This window comes from Phlebotomus argentipes, unplaced genomic scaffold, assembly GCF_947086385.1.
Source record: "Phlebotomus argentipes unplaced genomic scaffold, Phlebotomus argentipes genome assembly scaffold_18, whole genome shotgun sequence".
NCBI lineage: Eukaryota > Metazoa > Arthropoda > Insecta > Diptera > Psychodidae > Phlebotomus > Phlebotomus argentipes.
Genome location: NW_026776177.1, coordinates 1,832,185 through 1,855,285, shown reverse-complemented (window position 1 = coordinate 1,855,285; position 23,101 = coordinate 1,832,185). Strand labels below are relative to the sequence as shown.

Sequence of the window (23,101 nt, the reverse complement as noted above, 5' to 3'; positions counted from 1 at the left end):
GAACATTAAAATAATCAATCAACATAAAAAAATGATAAATATTGGGTCCGATTAGGTTTGGTAATCAATGTCATAAACAGTATAAAACCTCTTGAGGTGATAAAATGCAAGCAATTGGCAAATAATCTTCAACAATTTACCTAAAGTAGATGCTTTCTATCAACATTTCCCCCTTTTCTCTTTCCTTCTTCCATAACTACGGCCGTGTGAGCCAAGAAGTGTGTGGTAGATGGCAGTTGTTGGGATCACAAGTCAGTGGCCGGCGCGGGATAAATTGTATGATTGATCGGCCACTGGAAAATACCAATGATTGCTCGTGATGAGGGTAGAATAAATCTCTGCTTTTTGGACCCACATTGAAGCGCATCTGCCATCCAGAGAGCCTTAATAGTGTGAGTTGACGAACTGCCTGGGCAATTCCGGCGGACTGCCAACGCCGCCGGCGAGTCTGTGCACAGCCGAAGCCACTTCATGGGCCAGAACAGCTGTGTCCTCCTTATTCTCCGCCTCGGCGTACACCCTGACCACATCCTCAGTGCCCGAGGGACGCACAAAAGCCCTGGCGCGTGGGTATTTGGCCACGAGAGCATTGATCTCCTCCTGCAGACCTTCGGGAGTCACGCACACGCGCTCAGCGTCAGTCGTGGTGATCACATTGCGATCCGCCACGGAGACTTTCAGCTGCAGATTCGGCAGATCTGTGTACGTGTTGGCCCAGTCGCGCAGATTCCATCCCCTGGCCAGCAGCACTGTCTCCACGAGGAGCATGTCAGAGATGGCATCGCCCACTGTCTCATTGATGAGATCAATTATTTGCAAGAATGTCTTTGCTGCATTTCGCTGCTCTTCGTTCACGCTGAAAAAATGAGGAATGAAATCCAGTAAAATCTCCAAAATCTCTGATTTAATAGATGAGAAATCCTGACTTACTTGTCATCCTCAGCGGTCTTCTTGATCATATCCTTGGCATTCTGGCTGAAGATCACCGTCCCATGGCCATTGGCCTCGAAGTACACCCCAATGTCGAACTCCATCGCCTTGTGGTGGAGATGCTTCACGCCCGTGGGCACGCACGCCACGGGCACGCGCAGCTGATGCTCAATGTAGTCCGTGGAGGCGCCATTGGCGTACGCCGTCTGCACCAATCCCATTCGCAGGTTCACATTGCACTCGCGCACCAACTCCATGAGATAATCCGCCACCAGCGTGGCGATGCGATCCCCATCCAGCAGGTGGAAGCAGTTGTTCTCATCCGTGAAGAAGTACACCACGCGATCCGCGTCTCCGTCCACAGAGACACAGCGCGCGTTCGCCTCCACTTCGGGCATTCCCGCCGGCGCCCTCTGCTGAACCTTCACATAGTCGGCGCCGCACTGCAAAGACAGAGACACACAGACAATGTTGAAAGAGGGTGAGTTTTCAATTACATCCCCTGGGCGGGAGATTTTCTCCGCCCACAGGAAATTTCCATCCGTGAGAATTGATTATGCAGAAAGTTTTGCTCTTCCTTTTCAAAGTCATGCCCATTTTGCTTACATATTTCACCCATTTCACCCACTATCACACGGCAATCAATTAAAACAAAATTGCCAATATATAGATTTCATTGGAAGAGCCTTGAATTTGGAAGGTGTTTCGAATCACACGTAAAGGTTATGAAAAATTGAATTCTAATGGAGAGAAATTCTGATGAATCACAACAAAATTCCGACTAAAGAAAAACGTCACCTGAAGCACATTTGTGTTCTTTCTGTTTGCTTAAAAGGCGTTGTGGTGCGAATGACTAACAATCCAATTTCGTGCACAAATTCCTAATTTTTCCTTTCCCCTCATTAGTGGCTTTCAGCAATCACGCGCGCAGACACAAAAAATGAAAGAGCGATTCGATAAGTCGCTTGTGGATCATTTCACTCACCTCGTGATTAATCTTCCCCTCGCCGCTGTTGAACACCACAACATCCAGGCCGCGATCCATGCGCTTGAGGAACTGAAGCATCTTTCGCGCCCCCACGCCGTTGGCGCCGTCAAAGTACACGCGGTTTGTGTAGTTGGCGCGCGTGGTGGTCGTGCCGCGGACGTTCTGGAAGGCCGTGATCAGCTTCTTGTAGTATCCTTCCTCCGTCGGCATGCCGTAGCGCGTCTTCGTGTTGGCCGCCACCACGAGATAGTGCAGCATGGGCGTCGTGAGGATGCCGAACTCCTTCACGCCCCCCTTGAGCGCCACCACGCCATCGCACACGGCCTTCAGCAGCCTCGGACTGTGGTAGCGATTATCCATGCCCACGAACACCGTGGACGGAGCCGAGATGCAGACGTTCTCCTCGCGAATCACCGCCGCAATTTCACTCTCCAACTCCTGATCGCTCACATTCACCAGTCGCGTGGCCAACTTCTCCCATCGCGCCTCCAGCATCTCCCCCATCGGATCCACCAGCTTCACACCATTGTCCGGCTCAGGATTGTGCGACGCCGTTATCATCACACCAATCACGGCGCCGTTCTTCAATCGCGATCGCAGCGTTGCCAGCAATCCCATCCGGTACATTACATAATCCAAATTTTCGGCTCTATAAATACAAGACAAACCATCAAGAGAGAAAAGAGTCAATTCCACTCGACATTCTTTCTCCACGCAGCTCTTTAGATATGAAAACCAGATCAGGAAGTGATTTCATCAAGGAATCACCTTGAGCAATTGCAGACAGTCGCGTGAATTCGGAAGGAAAGTGTTTGTGTGAGATGAAAGAGTGTCTCTCTTTGAGTGAAGATTTCTATCAGAAATAATTCAATTACTGACTGTGAATCTGACTGTGTCTGATCTTCAGTCATATTCAAGGTTTTGATGATATCAGCAGGTGCAGCGATATTAAGAGATATTTTCTAGAACTCTTCTTGACATTCTTCCCGTAATTGAGCTATTTTGAAACAGGAAAATTAATAAAATAATCATAATATAAACGACTTTGGATGTGCTTTCTGTGTCTGATCTCACTTCCTTTATAAAATAGAATTAGGCGTCGTTGCAACATTACGTTTATAACATTTTAAATAAGCTGTCAAAGATATCAATTCGTAAAAAGGTGTTGTAAGATTATGATTCATAATATTTACATACAACATTTGATGTCAATTCATATTTTTGTAGCATTTAATCAAGAAAGGTCGGAAAATGCACGTGAAAACCAAAGAAATAGACAATTATGATGTTTTTATGTAGATAAACACAAATTTATTGGATTTTTCTGGCCATTTGTGCGCATTTCAACGCACCAAATTGAGGTTATGTGTTTCTGAGCATCCTTTGATTCTTTCCAGTGAAATTAATTGGTTTCTTAAAACATTTTCAAGTGCATAAAAAGCTATGTTTTTATTCCATTTATTGCTCACGCGAACATATCGTGACACGCACGAATGATGATGTCTTGTCTGGCAATTAAATAACTTTTTGACAGCTGAAATTCATATTAAATAAACTCTCAACTTCGCCTTGTATTGCTTTCTCGTTCGTACTTCATTCCTTCTTCACACTAGCGCCGCCGGACGGCCGCCAATATAAGCTATGAAGAGTATAAAGTTTGCAACACCAAAATTAGTAGCTTTTACGAATGGAAATACGAAATCCGTAAAGTTGTAACGACTCATTATTCTACAAAATATCAGAGTATTTTCAAAAGAGTGTTTAAACTGATAAATTGCATATTTGCAGCGCAAATCAGAATATCTTTCTAGAGTTCTGATTAAAGAGAACAAAGAAACCCCAGAAGCTATAATAAATTGATAGATTAGAGAGAATTCTTCAATCTCAATTACATCTCGAACAACTTACAGGGTTTCTCCATGCGATAATCAACATCAATACCTTCAATAGCAATTACACTCAATTACATAAAGATGCATTTAATTATTAAACTCAATTAAATATTGAGTAATTGATTGCACATTATTTTACCACATAAGTAATCGGCTCAATTATTTGCAATGGCAGCAAATCTTCTTCCCCAACATCTGCCAATCAATGGTCGACTATTGATTCAGCAAAGAGAGTGACAATGCTGGGCTATTTCAGGAATTCCATCTCGAAAAAAGGAAGGTAGCGTGAAAATGTGAGCTTTTTTCACCACTTCCAATATTTACACTCACAATATAAGCACACGAATCGAATTTCCCTTTCATCTCTGCCAATCGTCGTAATATAATATCCCAAATTAACCGCATTATTGAGCGTCAATGGGGAGATCACAAACCATTCACACGATCAGCGCCAACACGTGTTTGGAGCTGCAGCACAGTTGTGTGTTATTATTACAATTACAACTTCAATAGTAAAAACAAATCCACTTCAGCTTTGTGAGGCACTGCAAATTCTGATGGGAATTTAATCGCTTTATTTATTGAATTTCCTCGACATTGGCCGTATCCAAGAGGCGAGTGTGTAAATAAATTTCTGTGAGAGACTTTTTGAAGTTTTTCTCTGCATGAAAACCGGTGGAATTTGGAGAATTTTTGACTATTTTTAAAATCCGAGTCTCTTTTTTTTCCACACAATCTTTTTTTTGTCTAACTTAATTTCCTGCATTCACAGTTGAAGATTCTCACTTCCTTTGAAGGGAATTTTCAAAATATGATCATTTAGTGGAATTATTGATGATTTTCAGGGATTTCAGGGCTTAAGAAAAAAAAATTAATGTGTTTTCAAGAAAAACAAAAAACCACTTTTATTGACTGAGATAGAGAGAAAAAACCACAGAAAAACAGAGGGATTCTTAAAGCACCACATCTCAATTATCACACTTTCCTGGGAAAATGTGATATTCTTCTAATGACTCTCAATCTCAAGGCAGCAGAATTTTGCCAACTAACCGCTCAATTCATTTTCTTCCGCCTGCGTTCGATCAATATAATAAAATAAAAAAAGGGTTGAATGGCTACAATAAAAATGCTCTTGTCGAGCGCACGGAAGAGAGCATGATAGATATAAAAATTTGGCTCACAATGTGGTTACTGACCCTGTGACTATTTTTACATTCTCCATTTGACCTCTTCCACTGCTCCAATCCATACTGATCGTGACGGAGAATCAGATGGCGAAGGGTCAGACAGTCTCTCACCAGTGAATTCCCGCTGGCAGAGCGTCTAGAGAGGATCGCCCACAGGCTGAATGCTTCGCTTTTTAGAGCAGTTTGGCAGTAAAAATAAATCCGGGAGTCGCGTGGAATTTGTCGTGAATGTGTCATTGTCCCCCTCAGCAACACCTTTGGAGCACTCTCGTCACCCCCACGGGCTCCTTCCTCGCCACATTGGCCCACGGAGTTTATATTTATGCTCGTGCGTGGATATTCTGTGGCGCGCGACAAGCGTCTTGTGGCCAGAGTTGAACGGCGCACGAGTGAGTGATTGAAGATGGAAAAACAGGTGGAGGAGATAGCAGACGCGACAATGAAGATAAAACATTCAGTCGCACTGATAAAACTGCGAAAGTGTTTGGAAAAATTTCACCAAAAAGGGAAATTTCATTAATGCGTTTCGATAAGTTCGATTTGACGAGTGAAAAACGCGAAATTAAACTGTTATTGTTTGGTATTATAAAAAAGAAAGTCCTGTGCTTATTTGATAGTCTGTTTAATCATAATATATTCCCCGAAATATTCGAATTTTAAGAAAAATACACGCTTTTGGGCGGAGCATTCGAGTGGGCGGAGCCTTTGAAGAACTTCCATGTGTGAAAATATCTGTGTTAAATCGTGGCTTTGCAACTCTTCTAAAATAGTGCTAAATGAAGCTTCGAAGCCGAAGTATAGTAATTGATTCGATAAAAGTTAAGCATGAATTTCGCCATGATTAATCCATAATCCATCTCTAATCTGAATCTATGATTTTCGCAACTCCCTCGGCGAGTGAGTCAGCCTGCGTGGCTCTTTTATATTTAGCTAGGAAATGGTGAATATTTCCAGGGAATGTCTCCATGTCTAACTAGGCCTATCAGTCATAGATTCTGCGCCGGGCATTCGCTCCTGGGCCGCTGCATTCGTCTCGCCCGCATGCCGGCGGAGATCAGTGACTGCGCGGCTCTCGTGGGACAATTGGAGGAGATCCATTAGACTGCTTCACTGATTTTCCATCTCATAAAATTACCCCCACGACGAGGCAAAATGTAGCGGAAAATTTATTGAGCGCATCACTGAGTCATCTTGAGAAGTCTTCCAAAAGGCAGACAAAATCGCGCTCTCAAATGATCCTCTTCGCGCGACCTTTGAGGAAAAGCCACGAATGCCAGAAATCGGGTCAGGAAGCGAGTGTGCGGTAATTGACCGGAAGAGGTGTCGTTTAGAGCAATTGCGGACACTTCTCCGGGACGCCCGGCGGGGCCCCTCGAGCTGAGGTTGGCGCGATAGCAAAAGGTGTCACGCAGATAAGCCGCGGAGAGAGAGAGGATTTTCGCTGTCTCTCTCGCCCAGTTCACCTTCACTTTCTCGGCCGCGAGACGCGAGAGACAATGGGCTGGCGAAATGGACAGGGAAGTTGTGTTGCTCACCGAGGCGGTGGCATTCGGATGAGGTGGGAAATTGAGAGGGTGGGAAACCGCCCCGAAGGCCATCAGCACACTTACTTTGTCCGGAATCCCGCCGTGCCGTACTGAATGTCCCCCTTCACCTTCTTGGGGTACATCTCCCTGGCGAATGCATACACCGTCCGCAGGTTCACTGACATCTTCACGCACGATTCCAACACTAATTTTCACACTGAATTTCCACGAAAAAGCCCACAGCAGCAAATCCACTGGCGACGTTCTCGCCACGCTGTTGGATGACAAATGGGAGGAGTGGCGCTCCCGTCTGCTGACGTCCGCTGACATTTCCCCCTCTCTTCGGTGTCTCTCTGTCGGCCAGTTGCGCACGCACATGTCGATAAGTTTGTGCGGGAAAATGAGAGACATTTGAAAACATCTTCTCAGAAGGAAAAGTAATTTCTTTATTGACTTTTCAACAGACACGTGGGTTTTTCTTCCCTAAAATTATCCTCAACTACTTTGTCACATTTAAAAAAAACACATCTCTTCTTTTACACATTATTGCTCTCTAAAATGGCGCGTGTGCGTATAAAAATGAGATTCTGGATTATATAAAAAGTTCGGTAAAAATGGACGGAATCTTCCGGACGGAATGATATTCCTTAATTTTAACTTTCTCGCTTTCTTGCAGCTCTTCTAGATCATCGCTTAATCTTCCGCTGCAAATACAATTTGTAATATTTACACCCAAAAATTGATTGTTTCACTCTACACTATAGTTGGTCTATCAGCTACTCTAGTAGAATTGTCCTCCCAAAGAGAACCGTGAAGGCTGTGATGAGTGCAATGAGCATGCGATCTATCGTCACTTGACTCCCACCTGCCAGGCAGTCCGTGATGCGTCGCGCACGCATAAAGTCCTTCCCAACATACCGATCATAGCGGCGATTCTCGGGCGGCACCACAGTCAATTGCCGCGTGGCATCTTGGAAGATCAAGTCATGGAACGGCGGATAAGAGTAGAACATGCTGAAGCTGCAAAGGGGAAAATAGATATTAGATTGGGCAATTCAATGAGGCATTTTTCAGTGATTTACCTGAATGCGTCCTGCTCTTTCCTCCCATAGAATTGCTGAGCGTACGTGAAGAGATTGATGTAGGCATTGATTTGTGTCTCATTGTAGCCCGGACCGCCTCGTGTCACCACCGCATTGGCCTTCACCTTGCCCAGATTGCAGTGATGGTAGTCATTGAGACGTCCTCTGGTGCCATCCGGACAGAGCAGCTGGAAGTCATCGTTCAGCGTGTTCCTCGCCCACCATTCGCGCTTCTTCCCACCCGTGTTCTCACTCACTGTCGTGTGCTTGGCGAAGGCAACGTGTCCACCGCCCTCCACGAGACACCGGAAGGCTCCTGTGTGGCCATAGTAGTCCTCAGAGGCGTCTCGCCGGCAGTATCTGTAGCTCACGCCGTGACAGAGATCGCACATGTTGTCGTACGGCACGCCAGTGTTGTACTCCGCACTGATGGCGCCTGGGACGCAGGATTTGGAGAAGTACTCAGCGGCGGCTCGGATGCTGTCGCAGCCGTAAGGGCGAATCCAGCCGTTGGAGATGAGATACGCCATGGGATAGACCCAGCCAGCGGCTGTATTGATACCCGAGTGACACGTATTCTTCCCCTTCAAGTACGTCAACTCAGTGTCCGGATCCTCCTCCTTGGCAATCGCCACCACATAGTATTCCGGCTGGCCGAGATTGTAGACTTCCGAGAGGAAGGGAATGAGCTGATAGTTCAATCCAGCCGTGTACACATCGCTCACATCGAACACCGCCACATCCGCCTCTCCTCGCGCGATATATTGCATGCAATGGATGTGCGAATGTCCTTTCTGGCAAATCATCTCAGGTTTGATCAGCTGCGCCTTCAGCGCCGTTCGCATCTTCAGGCACTTTTCCATCTCAGCATCGGATGTGATGCAGAGCGACATTCTGCTCACCGGACACATTCTCACGCCCATGATGATCTCCATGTTGTCCCCCAAATAGCCGCCAAAGTGCTGATCCTCCTCCTTAATGCCAGCGAATGTCCTCGCCGTGTCACTGAACATGAGATTCAACTTCGTGCCGTAGCGCTCTGAGTCGAACAGCTCGAATCTCTCATAGACTTGCGTCTGATTGTACTCATCCTGATTGGTTTGGTTCTGATTCATATTCCCGAAAGGATCGTTGTAGAAGCCGAAGGAAGGACGCCTTGTGGTTGTCGTTGTGGTGGTTGTTGTCGTCCTGAAGGGATCATCATACACACTCCCGAAGCCTCCGCGATTGCTGTCGAATCCTCTGTTCGGATCGTAAGGTCTGTTGGGATCGTACGCTCGATTTGAGTCATATCTTCCCGCTCCGGCGCCTCCGAATCCCCCAAATCTGTCATTACTGTAGGGATTGTCGTAGTTATTGTATCGACTTCCGGAGTCATAAGGATTCCCTTGGTCAGCATTGAAGGAGGAAGTTTGATCCGGTCCCACAGGCTTCGTGGAATACAACTCAACACTCTTCAGCAGAAACCTTTCAATGCGCTTCCTCACGATGCTTGTCTGCGCTGAAGACACCACAACAGCGTCCGAAGGCACCAGACCCCAGTTGCACTGCCGATACTCACTCATGGGGCGCTTCTGACCATCCGGACAGAGCAATTCGAATTGATTCTCAGACACACTCTCTGCAAAGGACAGAAAAGAGGAGATTTTACACCATTTCTTGAGCGAAAATCGGACTTTTAGGGCTACTCACTGAACTCCTTGCTGTTGATCATCTCAGTGACGGTGGTGTGCTTGAGGAAGGCCACATCTCCCGCCTCCAGAAGACACCTGAAGGCACCCTCGAAGCCAGCGTACGGATCCTGAGCTGTGCATTTGCCGCCCGGCACGACGCCAGTGCACAAATTGCAGAGTTTGTCCGAGTTGTCGCCGATGGGATTGTTCTTGTTCACCAGGGAGTTCACAGCGCAGGACTTGCCGAAGAAGTTAATCGCCGACTTCACGTGATTGTTGCAATCGACAATCTCCATCAGGCCATCCTTCAGCAGACGATAGACGGGAATTGTCCAGCCAGCTTGACTGCCCACGCCCGCGAAGCACGCCTTCTTGCCGCGCAAATCCCGCACGGAGTAGATGTCCGTGGCGCCGGACTTGATCACAGCCACGGCGTAGTAGTTCTTGAAGCCGCCCTCGTAAGTCTCCTGCAAGATCGGCACCAGCGAGTTGTATCGGCCGGCCTGGAAGACCTCTCCGGGATCCAGGGAGGTGATGGTGGCCTTCTCCTGGTCAATCAGCAGGATGCACTCGTCCTTGTCGAACGCCTGGTGGCAGGAGACGTTGAAGAAGTCATCTTCGAACAGGGCGAAATCCCGCTCCAAGGCAACCGTGAAGTTCTGGCACTTGTACTGCTCCTCGCGACTCGTCGTGCACCAGATCAGCTTCTCCGTCTTGTGCTCATCGTAGAATTGGTGATATTGGCCTGCAAAAGAGGTTTCCGGGGAGATTTTCAGCAACTGCATGACAAGCTTTTGACAATCTATGGGCGCGGTCATTCCGGGAGATTCAATATCACGCTCTTCTGACTCATTTAGCCCCAATTTACCACCCACAACGCTAAATATCCCTGGGAAATAATTGAATTATGAGTTTCCCAAGAATCCTCTTGAGGTATTTGCCAGGATATCGAAGGAAAATTGATTCCCCCTTGGCAACTGGTGGCCAAACAAAACACTTCACTTTTCACCCATTTTACCTGCAACAGAACTCCAATTCAGCGTGAATATCAATGCGGTGATCACGAAAAAGGGAAAGGCACGTAAATAAATCATCTCGTGCGGCAGGAATTCAGGAAAACATGAAGAAAACACAACAAACAGTTTTCCGTGACGCACCCACTTGCTCCGTCACTACGCCAACTGCCGACAGGCCGAAATGCTCAGCGTGCGCTGGGATTCTTGAGCCAACAAAGCATGCAGTGAAGTCATGTTTTTTGAAAACAGGAGTGAAAAATGACATAAAAATAAGCTTGTCTTCTGGCAGATGTTTAGAATGTTTGGTTTTGATACTTAAACACACCAAAATATTGCGTAAAAGCAAGAATATGAGGCAAATAATTCTTATTTGATTACAATAACTGTGATGGAATTGAAAGTTATGTTTTAGCAGAGACACACACCATAGTAACGTCTGTGGGACAAATTGATCGACATCTGGGACACTCTCCCATTCTGAGGTTATGTCGACTTTCTTGCGATGTTCGCGCCGGAAAATGAGAAAACTCGTTGTTTCCCTTAGAAATGCTGTATTTTTCCATTAATTTACATCCATATCGGAATCACTGTCTTCATCTGACTCATCAGAGGATTCTTGATCCCCCGAAGATTCATTCTCCGAGTTACTGTCACTCTCCGATCCTGCCCACTCCATCTGATTGGACTTGTTCTCAATGATTGTCCTCCAGGCCGTGGGTTTCTGCAGATCCAGCGAGTAGAAATCACCGAGAGTGACATCACGATTGGCCTCCTCAAAAGTCCCGCCGAAGAGGAAGAGAGTTCCCTTGCAAACGGCCATTCCGCAGTGACTTCGAGGACTCGGTCCGGATTCGGGCTCTTCAAGCGCCTGGGAACTGCTTGAGCTGGTCACAGTGAAGGCACCAACAGTGGTCACCACTTTGTCCTGCATCTCCTTGTCGGACTTCCCAGAAGTCACGTCAATTCTCCGCCACACGCGATTCTCCGGATCGAAAGAGTGCAATTCACTGGTGAATTGACTCTTGATGCTCTCCTCATCCTCTTCGGTGTCCATCACGCCGCCGAATGTGTACAGCCGCCCATTTGGCGCTACGACGAAGCTCACGCCGCTGCGTGGCGGCGGACGCATTCCTCCCATCTTGATGCTCACCCACTTCCAGCTCAGACCCTTCGGATCGTGCTTGTCGGGCACCAGAGAGTGCGAATCCCAGTGCGTGGTTCCTCTGTCGGCGTCCTTCTTCACACTGGCCTTGCTGTAGCCGCCCCAGACGAGGATTGTTCCGCTCGCAGTGGCGGCCATGCAGCAGCCGGATCGCGGCGGAGGAGGCGCCACGCCGGCCACCTCAACGCGACTCCACTTGTAGTCCTCCAGCGAGAAGAAGTGCACGTCGTTGAAGTACTTGTACGACTGATTGTTGTCGTGAAAGCCGCCGAAGACGAACAAGCGCTTCTTCAGCAGAATCATCCGGTGACCACTGCGCGCCGATGGTCCTCCGGAGGCTGTGATGCGCTCCCAGTGGCGGGACTTGAGACGGAAAACCCACAGATCGCTGTAGTGATGGAATTGCAGCTGCGACGGACTCGAATACTCGCCACCGAACAGCCACAACTGCCCGCCATCCGTCGCCGTGGCCACCATTTGATGCCCACATCGCGGCAGTGGCTTCTCTCCGCACCGCAACACACTCCAGCTGTCCTTGGCGATGGTGTAGAAGAACAGATCGTCGAAGACCTCCGCCTTCTGGCCATCGTAGAACTCTCCGCCGTAGAAAATGAGCTGATCCTTGGTCGGATGCGTGATGACTGAGAAGTTCACCCGCGGCGATGGCGCTGGACAGTCAACCTCCACCGCGGGAGTGTCTTTCTTCGTGGGATCGACTTTGTACTTGGCCAGGAGCTCCTCAATGTCAGCCTGGAAGGGTTGTCTTTAAACAAAAAGGGCCGAAAATGTGTATAAACAGAAAACTCACTTCGCCAATTTTTGCCAGCATTTTCTTCTGTTTCATCAACATTTTCTTCTCAGTCTTGAGATTTGTCTTCTCAGCACCCTTCATCTTCTTCTTGTTCTTGGTGTTTTTACCCATTTTTCACTTGTTTTTCACTAGTAATTCCACTGAAAACTCTAGTATTCTTCTCTCGATCCGCACGTGTTGTTTATTTTGACAGTCGGCAATCACGCAGTGTGAAGTTAGTCACAAACCGGGGGAAGTGTGGAATGCATTTGAAAAAGCGACCGTTAAAACGTGTATTCTTTTATTGATAAAAATCCCTCTGCCGAATAAAAGGTAAGCAAAGTGTAAATGCAACAAAATGCCACTAAAAGGTACAATAAATTAGTTAGATATAAGTAGGTCTGACGCCACTCCAGTTGGAGTCAAATCCACACGCCGAGTCCGAGTCTGAGTCGCCCATTGAACTGCCCTGAGGATGTTCTGAGAGGATGTGAATGGGCGCCCTGGGCTGATTGGGAGTCGTAGGCATGCTCTGGCTCTGGCTGCTCACCACGCCACCGCCGGGCAGGACGGGAGGATAGTCAGCATGGCGTCTGGTGCGACGCTTCTTCGCAGAGCCGCCATTCTTCGGCGGCGGCATATTTGCGGGATTCTGCAAGGAGAAAGACGTCAATTGTGTGGGCTTCAGGGGGATTGAAGATTGATGAGAAAGTAGAGTGAAATACATGAGGAAGATTGTCGGCAGATCCCCAGCTCTTGTGGAGTTTGTCAAAGCGCTCAGCGGACGTGGCGAACTTATTGGACGGCACACTACTCCGGATCAGACTGCGATTCTGTGTACCATGATGATGACTGCTGCCCACTCCCAGAAAATTGCGCAGGGAACCAATCCGCAGGAAGCCCGACTCTCTTTCTGCAAAACGATAGAAGTGAGAGAAAAATAAGACGTGAATTACCATTTTTTTCCTTTCTTCTCAATGCGCGCTTCTGGATTTTCATGCGTTTTGAGAGAGAACATTTATTTTGTGTTTAGCAACTTCGCCTCCATGTTTAAACGTCTGCACGAATTACACAAAAATAACATCTCTATTCTATAAAGTCATGTAATTGAAGTGGGCATGGAAGAAAAAAAAGAAGCGTAATAGTAAGAAAATTCAGTGAATTGACGTGCAGATGAGATCCCAACAATAAAATTTCTTTCTACTTATTTGCGCTACGCGTGAAAATGATTTAGAGAGAAGACAATTTAATTTCCTAGTAAATTTTTTCCTCCTCCTCTTCTCTCGATGTCGAAGAATTAAACAATATTTTTTTTCGCAAGTAATATAAAAGGAGATAATTTTCTCCCCTTTCGTGTCTGACTTTGTATGTCAAAAGAGACATTGAACTCACCTGTGTGCTTTTTCTTTGCCTTGATTTCTGCAAGTGAGCATAGAAATAAAAAAAAGAAGAGAACAATTAATAAAGTAAATTAGAGCAATTTGTATTAGTCATATTTTGTACACAATGAGAGAACGAAATGATATAAAAATAAAAACACAGAGACATGAAATAATAATCAAAACAGATAAAATGTATGATATTATACAGAGTTTGTGCCACAAAAAAAAACGCAACAGAACTATAAAACTACAATTCACCAACCAACACTACATTTTTTTGCAGATATTTACAGTGGGCGATATTTAAGGGTAAATTCATTTACTTACCAGAATACACAAGATAATCAAACAAAGAGAGGGAAATTTCCTAAGTGAAAATCACACAGAATTGCTTTAAATTTTGCTACAATTCAATAACTTTTTCCACTTAAGTCTTCTTTTTTATATTATTCTAATTGGAATTGATGCAACAATGTTATAAAATATGCCTGCGGAAATATTTTATACACGAGAAGATTACAATCCATCGCAAGTGAATTGAGATCAAAAGCCCATTTATAAGAAAGAGGAGGAGCACTTCTTTCCACTAATGTAGGCATGGTATTTGAAGAGAGGCAAGAAGGCATATCTCCTTGGGAATTCCTCGAATTCCCCGTGATTTATCATCGTTATCTCTCACTATCAGCGAGAATCCTTCAATTGTGAAAATAATAAAACTCGTTATATTGCAATTTATGCACTCACAGCTTCACCAGAATTTTCCACAATTTCTTTCTCTACCATCACAATTTTTTTTATAAATGATCAATTGACACGCAATTAATGCTATGCACTTATATTATTATTTGAATGGTGCAATTATTATGCCTCCCTTTTATCATTCACCATCTCTGAAAAATTTATCTCTCCCCGCGCGCCTGATTTCAATATTTTAATTATTTATGGTATTTATGGTAAAGTGTATAAATAGGAGAGTGGAATAAAGAAAAAAGTGTGTTCCAATGAGTAATATCATATAAAAGTGTAAGAATTCATATTGGAAGAGTGTGGCTTGGAAAAAAGCAGTAGCAGAAAGACTGCTAATTATAATTATGTTCGTATCACCAACCTCAACTGCTATTTGTTCACAACAATTTAACACAGCATTTTATACACTTCTCATACACCATCCAAGCCACTTGCGGAGGTGTGAAGTCCGTGAAGGCGCAAGACTTGGCGCAAGAAGTCTAGAAATGCTCCGAATCGAGTGGCTAATTTGTTGGAATGATAATTCTTCTCTAATCTCAATTTTCACTATCAGAAATTAGTAAGATATTCTATTTTTGTAAAAAGTATTCCTTTCAAATTGATTTTTATTTGGTTTTGAAACCTTGAAACTGTCTCAATTAGGGGCCAAAATATCGCATAATACAGAGAAATATGCATAAAAGTAAAGCGAAAAAACCCTTAATTTAGCAATATTTAGTAGAATAAACTATACGTTCGAACAATTTGACTGTGATTTTTTGATTTTAGCCTCAGTTTAGCGTTTTGCTACATTTTTTCATTCCTTCCGTTGGTCAAATCCAGTACAAAATAGTTCATTCTAGGCAGAATTTTTGGCTTTTTATAATTCTGACAAGCTCAAATATCATAAGAGAGCAATATTTGGTGTAAAATTCAGAGCAGTGAAGAATTTTTGCCAGATTTTTACGAGTAAAATATAGTTTTAAAACTGCAGAGAAGAATTTTTACATTTTACATGATTGTTTAAACAATTTTCACGTGTTAAAAAGGATTTTTTTTACAATGTATAGGCACATAAATGGTCAAATTGTGCCTACAGATTTGTTATGAAGTGTAGAATAAAAGGTTAAGTTGAATGTTCAAGAATTTACATCAATTTGTTCTTAAAAACCTTGAAAACATACAGAAAAATAGGCTAAATTTATTGAAAAGGAGTGTTAGTTTCAACGTCCATAATCTATTGAAACTAAATCTGAGTTAAAGAACGTCTTTTAGACAGACAGTAAAAGGATTTTCTCTTTCATAAAGTGCCTAAAATCAAGAGAATTTCACAGTCACAGAGACATGTGATTATCAACTATGCCACGAAAGCTGCAACTGAGCGAGTGCAAAAATTCTGAGACGGTGGAATTTTTTGCCGGAAGAATTTTTGCACTTTTGGGGAAATTAACGACGAATACATTAGAATGAGTGGTAACGAAAACTTAGGAATGTTAACAAGCTGAGCTATAGTGGCGCAACTGCCACGATTGCAGAGTTGTGCATCGGAGATCGCGAAAAAAAATATTCATGTGCGTATCGCAGTCCTTTTACGCACACGTTTCGAGTGTCTGGAAAGTTATTTTCTCTCTCTCTCTCTCTTCAGCACAATAGATTCTACAGTTGGATAAGGTTGAGGATGGTGGGCATAAAAATGAGGGGGTCGAAAACACTCTCAAATTCCACACTAAATTACTGACGAATGTAAAACAAGAATATTTACACGACTTCGAGGCGCAATTATTGTTGCTTTGAGCATTAATTGAAATTAAATTGTAGCATGTTGCTATTTATTTAAATGACTCTCGACCAGACTTGCAAACGCACTTCCATATGGAAAGTTTTTCACCTCCTTTTCACCTCTTTTCCTCCCTTTCTCTCGCGCGCACACACAGTTTCTCTTCGTCAATCACACAAAAGTCGAGTGACTCTTTTTCTTCTCTCGATTGTGTGGTTTTATGCTAAATTCCATTGCATAAGAAGCTTTGTCCATCTCAGCAATTACTGCCCAAGAGGTGTTTGGCAGTGTGGCAGAAGTATAACTCAGGCCAAATCATGCCAAAAGTATATAAAAAGACAGCATAGTGGGAAAATTGCAAAAGGGAAGAAGGCAAACATGCATAAAAAAAAACTGTACACCAAAAATATTTCCTCACACTTGCCTCCATGTTGAAAAGGCTTGCAAACGCCTTGCTTGAATTTCTTCAGTTAAAGATTTTTTTTTTGTAAATAATTTCCATGTTAATTTGTGATGAGCGTGAAAAAGAGAAGAAAAAATCCACAAATTTAATTATCTACGCAAATGACTAAAAAAAAAACAGGGGGGAAATGTTCTACAAGGATTTTTATAAATTTGGAACACCTTTTTAATTCAACATCTAATCAAGGGAAAAAACTTCCGCATATCAACCTCTCTAAATACAAAAAAAAAAGAATCATGTTAGTGAATTCACTTCTTCACTCAAAAAGTGCCTCTTCTTATTATCATCACACATGCAGAGGAATTACAGTAAAATCATGTCCCTAAATTCTACATGAAACTCACAAAATAGGAATACTGAAAGATGGAATAGAATGACTAACAACTTCGTCTCATTAATTAATAATTTCTCTTCCGCTTTCCCTGAGACCCAAACTTCTTCCTCAGGAAGCTCTTGTTCACCTTCCCTCGGCGCCTTCCGCCCATTTCACTCTCAGCAGTGCCATCAGCACTGAAGAGGCTCATATTGTCCCCATCAGCCTCCGGCGCTTGGTGCTCAAGGCGCTGCACCAGCACAGAAGCACTCCTCTGGACGGAGGAAGACGCTGGAGCGCCTTCGGTGAAGTACTTCTGAGCCTTTTGCCCCTTCGGCGGATGCCTTCGCAGAGGCACAGTCGAGCGATAGTGCGACTGATCGGGCGGATCGTCGAAGCCGAAGCTGAAAACGGATGCAGTAGGAGACACAGGATAATACTTACTGCTGTAAGTCGATGCCGAAACAGCTGTCTTCTGACGACGATAGTCCAGAGCCTTCTTGCCACTCCAATCCAAGATATCTCGATCGACTTCTGCAAGATATTCGCATGGAAAAAAGGGGTGTTTTTTCAGCAGAAGAAGAAAATCTCTCTAGACAAGTGTGCTCACAACTTCAATTATTCGCCTTAATTAAAATAATAAAGCCAACAATTCCCTTTTGTATAAAGAACTTAATAAAGAGGGACATAAGAAAATTATGCTGTTTTCCCACTTCTCAACTCCCATTTACCCCTCAACTTCAAAACATTCACTTTCTTGCAGTCCATAAATCATAATGAAAATTCATCTACGCACGAAACGCACATCTCCTGTCATTCTGACATCTCCTCGAGGTGTTTTGAGTGTCAACAGACCATAAAGTATTTTCAGAGACCTTCCCAAACAGAAGGGCTGATTATGAAAATTTACAACCATCAATTGGGCTTTTTTTTCCATGAGCTTCTGAACAGAGGAAAAGAGATTTGTTGTGGATCAAAAATTGTGTTTCTTGGAATCATTTTCATGATCCCAAAAAGCCTTTTCTTCTCACCCATCAATCTATGGTTGATTGTATATTTGAGTGCGCTGAAGAGGTTCCTTTGATGTTGTCTTTATTAAAATAACTTTTACCCTCAAAAAAAAAATCAACCTCCACTATCAGTCACTCAAATACAACAACCACACAGACTTTTATCAATATTTACATAGAAATTGAAAACGCATTTGTGTCATTCTGCCGAAAAATGCCGTGATTTCTCTCTCTTTTTTTCCCATTTCACACTCTTTTTTTTTCGGCGATGAGCAAACATTTTGATAAGACAACCACGTAAGCACTCAAGAGGCTTGATTGATCCATATTTGGGGCTTTTTTGTCGGCGCACAAAATAAATTCAATACTCACTGTAGACATTCTGGAGCAGTTCGAAGATGTTATCGCGGCCAAACTGCATGGATATGTGGAGTGGCGTGTATCCCTGCAAGAGAGAGAGAGAAAGAGAGAGAGAGAGTGAGTGAGAGAGAGAAGAGAAGGTGTGAATGGGACTTATTCAGTAAGAAGCGCACACATGGCAATAAAATCATAAAGTAATAAGTGAGGCAAATTACGAGTGGTTGTAAAACAAATCTCTACAAATGTCTTAATAACTATCAATAAAAAAAAGTTACCAATTATTTGGTATTATTTTGTTATTAATCCTTCGCGAAAAAAAAGTATGTTCATACTTTTAAAACGTAGAGTTTTTCCCTTCAAATCAAAGAGAGAGGGAGAGATATAAGAAACACATTTTGCCGTCGTAAAACAACTTCAACTGGAGCTGTTCAAAGTATGAAAAACAGTACCACTCTTTTTGTGCCCCATCGAACACAACAATACAAGAATAAACCATGTAAATTAGGTATAAAAATTACAAATGATAATATTTTTTTTTTGCACAAATGCTAAATAAAAACACTCACTTCTGCAGCTCATGTTGCTCTTGTGTGTTTGTGTGTTTTTGTCGGTGAATATGAAATAATATTAGTATGGAAAATATTGTTCGGATGATGTGAAAACATTTGTAGCGACATATAATCTTGACTTGGCTGGTCAACTAGCCATTGAAATGATACCCAAAGAGAGAGAGAGAATCACTTTGCTAATCGCTAAGCAAATTGTCGACGAGGGAATAGCAAAAGGAGATACATTATATATTGGAATAAAGCACCGTGTAATTGTGGGTATGAGAGTTTGCCAAATGATAATCCTTTTCGTATTTATTGGTTTACTTCTAACTCTATAATATTGAGTGAAACTTCTCGCATTTTCACCCAAAAACACATTTGCAACATATATATTTAGATATGTGTATAACAATTGAAATTGAACAATGATCATTTGAAATTCTCCAGCATGGCAAAACGACATCGGTTATCAATTAAGAGTCTTGTCCCGTGTGTGAAATTATAATGACCCAGAGAGTTGTGTTGTGGAGTTATTGCTTGTGCTCTCACTCTCTCGAGTGTCCTCCCAAGTGGAACGATGCTCGCCAACATGGAATACATGAAATTCATGAATTTATGCACACTCTCTCACACAAAATATCCCATGCACATATTAGTCCAAACATGAGACACTCTGTATTAATTTGGAATAAAACTCTTTTTGTTGCACAAAACCCATGATCAAGTCTCTGTCCTGAGTGTGAATGCGAAAAAGGGTTGCAATGAAACATAGGCAGAAAAATTAGTTTTCACCCCCTTTTCACTCCTTCTCTCTCCATCAAAACACAGCATAAAGCAGAAATCCAATAAAATGATCCAACCACTGTCACTTTTCGCGAAATGTCGAGGAAAATTTATTCCACAAATGCTGAAACTTCCATTTCTCGCATTCGACGCGAAATTGTGCGCTCTCAAACCCTCTTTTTTTCCCTGTTGCCATGCAAAAGAATTTAATATTGTGTAAAATTGTAAAATATGACGGTAATATCATTCACATGGTGACTTCTTCAGCAAACTCCTTCCGCATCATTTCACCAAGTCAACCCTCTGTGATTGAGAAATAAAAGCGGAAAAAGGGGTGAACAGTGATTCTAAATTGGCTCCTTTTGCTACTCACAAATACAACATTCGTGCCTCCTTTTCGTCTCTCTCTCTCACTCTTTCCACCGTGCGAGCATCTACACGCGACTCAGGAAAACATGTGATTTTATTAAAAATAAAACACACTGGAAAATATACTCGAGAAGAGGCTTAGGAAGAAAGAGCATTAGGAATTCCCACATTTCAATTATTACAATATTCCATTTTCCAACCACTTTAAATTTGAAATTGAAGCGTAAAATTTTCACAGACGCGACAAGAGATGCACCAATATGGAAAGAGTGAACACAATACAGGGGAGTTTTCAATTTTTAATTGCTGTACAATTGCAGAAAATTCAATTTTCATGGTATGTCAGAGGAATTGCCTTTTGTATCCTGCCTCAACAGCTCACACTCAATTTGACCAAATCAACATTGACGATGCAGCAAAAAATGTCCGTTGTAACTTGTCAATCAAATTATACAGTGAATTTTAAATTAAATTCACACACACAACACTCGACGCAGAGCGCCACATTTGACTTCAATTGAGCAGCCCGAAGAATGGGTTGATGTTGACGATGTGGCAAAGAGAAGAAGAGGAGCACTTCTTGCCATACATTTTACCGCACATTAAAATTTCACTATTATATTGTAATTTTGCAATTCACATCGTTTTGATTGAATGCGTCTCTCACCCCGTCGTCATTGCCAATTTATTAATCCGTGCAACAATGTGGACGGAAGGCGACTCAGAGTGAGTGTTTTGGTCACTCTTGCACAATGTTTATTCCCACTGCGTGTCTCACAAGAGACACGCTGCAAGAGCCGGAGAACAACTGGAAATTTCCGCGATGGCACTAAACCATCCTCAGCAAGGTGCACATAATTAATTCACATAGATATATTGTACATAATTTTTCCCATAATACCATTTTCATCAAATAGACAGCGCGTCTTTATATATCTTGCAGATTAGGAATCTCTTTCTCTCTATTTCTGCACCCTTTGCTGTCTTCCCAGATCATTTGTCTTTTTGTCCACCACACTTTTGCCCACAATTAATCACAAAATAATAAAAATGAGAAGTCACGGAGAATTTACCTCATAATTTGATGTGTTGACAGATTCCCAAGATTCACTTTGTGATAGACACAAAAACTTGAATGAGAGAGAGAGAAATGGACACAAAACTGTCGCCATGCGGATCTCCAATTCTTTAACCTGCGCGACCCACAAACTGTGCAGGGTTGAAAATTATTTTTACACACTGGAGATATTTTCCCCATAACAGTATAGAAATGCTTTTGATTTATATACATTTCTTCTCTCTACAATAATAGGGCGCGAAAATCACTAAGCACAGCGCCAGATACGCACAAAGCGCATTAAATCCTTAGAGGCATTAATCTTTCATTAAATATAATGCATTTTGTTATGCGTGACGCATTGATAAAATGGATCAATTAGCATGAGGTGAAAAAAAAGCATAATCTCTCAATTAATCGATTTTAATCAACGAATAATCACGCGATTATTTCAACATCTATTGCATTTCAATGAGATGTTTTACAGAAAATTGCTGAAATTGTATAAATATGTTTCACGAGGCGTGATTGATTGCTGTGGAAATCCTTCGTGCGAACCCTATGGGAATCCAGATTGACCCATTTTCACGACAAAAAAGGTCGAGGTTAAAGAGACACACACAATAAAAGTACACACAAAGTATGGAAATTTGCACGCGGTTTCGCTGCGCTCATTCTTGTCTCTCTCTCTCTTTTGGACAGAAAACACACCACTTATGGTCACCAAGATAGAGCGCAGTTGGGAAATGTTTAAGAAATAAAAGAGATTACAATAAATTATCTCTAGAATTGGACTCGCGCACCTCGCGATGATATTCGCCTCTATTCTCAAGCTCTATCTTAAGTTTAGGTTGCAACAAAGGGGAGATAATACAGTCAGAAGTGGTGTACAACTCAGCAGAAGTACTTAAGAAGTGGAAGTGTTCAAAAACACACAATCTTCATTTCCTGAGTGTTTCTTTTACTGATTAATCATCCCGATTCTCTGAATTTCCTTCGATTTTCACGTAGAAACAAACGTAATAATCTTTTTTTTAGGTTATGTAACAAATTACGGACGGATTTTGTGAATTTTTCGCATTCTAGCGCATCAATTCTTATGCTAAACTCACCTAGATTGCTAACCATTGACAGAATTAGGCATTTTCACGCCAAAAAAACACTGCAAATTGTGTTGAAGTCAAACATAACCTCAAAAAAGTACTGTGGACTTGAAAAATGTTTGGATAGACCACTTTCTTCACAATTTTAACTTAACAAAAGTGATTTAAGCACATAGAAAACTTCCATTTGGAATTCTTTAAGATCTCTTAGTGATATTTTTGAGGTTATGATCGGAAAAGACGCTCAAAAAAGCGGTTTAAAGTTGATTTTTACAGAAATATTGCATGAAACCTTAAAATATTTAGAATAATTTGCAAAATATTGTAGAAACAGTCTCAAAATTTGAAGTGCTGGAAGTGTTAGGAAGTGGTGTACACATTGAGAGCATATTATCTCCCCCTTGAATTACAATATGAATAAAAATACTTACGCCGTTCTGTTTTGATTTTCGGTGTTTTTTTTTCACCCCAATTGCGGCATCCAGAAAGAGTGTCATCATCGTCAATTTGTCAATAGAAGAAGACCATCATCAGGCACGGGTTGGCAGAAGAGTCATTTTGGAATGCGTACATAAAATTGAGAGGCGGCAAAACGAGCCAATTATTAATTATTGAGGCATTTCATGTGAGTGAGCAGAAACAACTTGAAAATACACACCGTTTGTGCATTGGCATTCGCCTTGTAAGTGCCGGCAATCAGTTTCACAACATTCTCATTTCCGTGTTTGGCGGCCCAGTGAAGAGCGGTCTGCAAAGAGAGAGAGAGAGAAAAGGAGACACACATCAGGAGGTGAAGTGAAATGAGATATTTCACTAAATGTGAGGAAATTAATAAAGCATTCAGTGGATGGAGTTTCTCTCCTTTGACTTTGGGGCGCCAAATGCACGCTTCCAAATGGTGAATTAACCGTCGGACCTTTGATGATCGGCACGAGCTTGAACGTGCTCGGAAAATCACACC

At 42.7% G+C, this 23,101-nt stretch overlaps 3 protein-coding genes across 3 annotated transcripts in view; all 3 read right to left on the bottom strand.

Annotated features, from left to right (window-relative positions):
- Positions 1-180: 180 nt before the first annotated feature.
- On the bottom strand, positions 181-10,457 carry LOC132260785 (transferrin 2). Its single transcript, XM_059759127.1, has 9 exons — positions 10,297-10,457; positions 9,298-10,023; positions 7,606-9,226; positions 7,301-7,543; positions 7,190-7,227; positions 6,608-6,728; positions 1,916-2,567; positions 931-1,373; positions 181-856 (listed from the first exon to the last, which is right to left on the bottom strand). The coding sequence occupies exons 1-9, from the start codon at positions 10,370-10,372 to the stop codon at positions 385-387; spliced, it is 4,392 nt and encodes a 1,463-aa protein (XP_059615110.1). The 5' UTR covers positions 10,373-10,457; the 3' UTR covers positions 181-384.
- Positions 10,458-10,834: 377 nt separating this feature from the next.
- LOC132259716 (kelch domain-containing protein 4) lies at positions 10,835-12,460 on the bottom strand. The gene is made up of 2 exons (XM_059757461.1): positions 12,265-12,460; positions 10,835-12,206 (listed from the first exon to the last, which is right to left on the bottom strand). The coding sequence occupies exons 1-2, from the start codon at positions 12,376-12,378 to the stop codon at positions 10,857-10,859; spliced, it is 1,464 nt and encodes a 487-aa protein (XP_059613444.1). The 5' UTR covers positions 12,379-12,460; the 3' UTR covers positions 10,835-10,856.
- Positions 12,461-12,548: 88 nt separating this feature from the next.
- The window catches only part of LOC132260780 (uncharacterized), a 76,255-nt gene continuing 65,702 nt past the window's right edge, over positions 12,549-23,101 (bottom strand). The window contains exons 10-16 of the mRNA XM_059759110.1: positions 22,799-22,888; positions 22,572-22,577; positions 18,290-18,362; positions 17,352-17,441; positions 13,639-13,665; positions 12,972-13,159; positions 12,549-12,898 (exon numbers count right to left, since the gene is read on the bottom strand). Of these exons, the coding sequence (XP_059615093.1) occupies positions 12,632-12,898; positions 12,972-13,159; positions 13,639-13,665; positions 17,352-17,441; positions 18,290-18,362; positions 22,572-22,577; positions 22,799-22,888 (741 nt within the window). The 3' untranslated portion in view covers positions 12,549-12,631. The remainder of the gene's footprint in view (positions 12,899-12,971; positions 13,160-13,638; positions 13,666-17,351; positions 17,442-18,289; positions 18,363-22,571; positions 22,578-22,798; positions 22,889-23,101) is intronic.

What these genes read in the sequence shown, in the direction of transcription:
- LOC132260785 (XM_059759127.1), bottom strand. Translation starts at nt 10,372, where the DNA reads ATGATTTATTTACGTGCCTTTCCCTTTTTCGTGATCACCGCATTGATA. An exon ending in GAATTGGAGTTCTGTTGCAG is followed by an intron (nt 10,024 to 10,296) that starts GTAAAATGGGTG and finishes CCTCTTTTGCAG; the next exon opens with GCCAATATCACCAATTCTAC. An exon ending in AAAGAGCAGGACGCATTCAG is followed by an intron (nt 7,544 to 7,605) that starts GTAAATCACTGA and finishes TCCCCTTTGCAG; the next exon opens with CTTCAGCATGTTCTACTCTT.
- LOC132259716 (XM_059757461.1), bottom strand. Translation starts at nt 12,378, where the DNA reads ATGGGTAAAAACACCAAGAACAAGAAGAAGATGAAGGGTGCTGAGAAG. An exon ending in TGCTGGCAAAAATTGGCGAA is followed by an intron (nt 12,207 to 12,264) that starts GTGAGTTTTCTG and finishes CAACCCTTCCAG; the next exon opens with GCTGACATTGAGGAGCTCCT.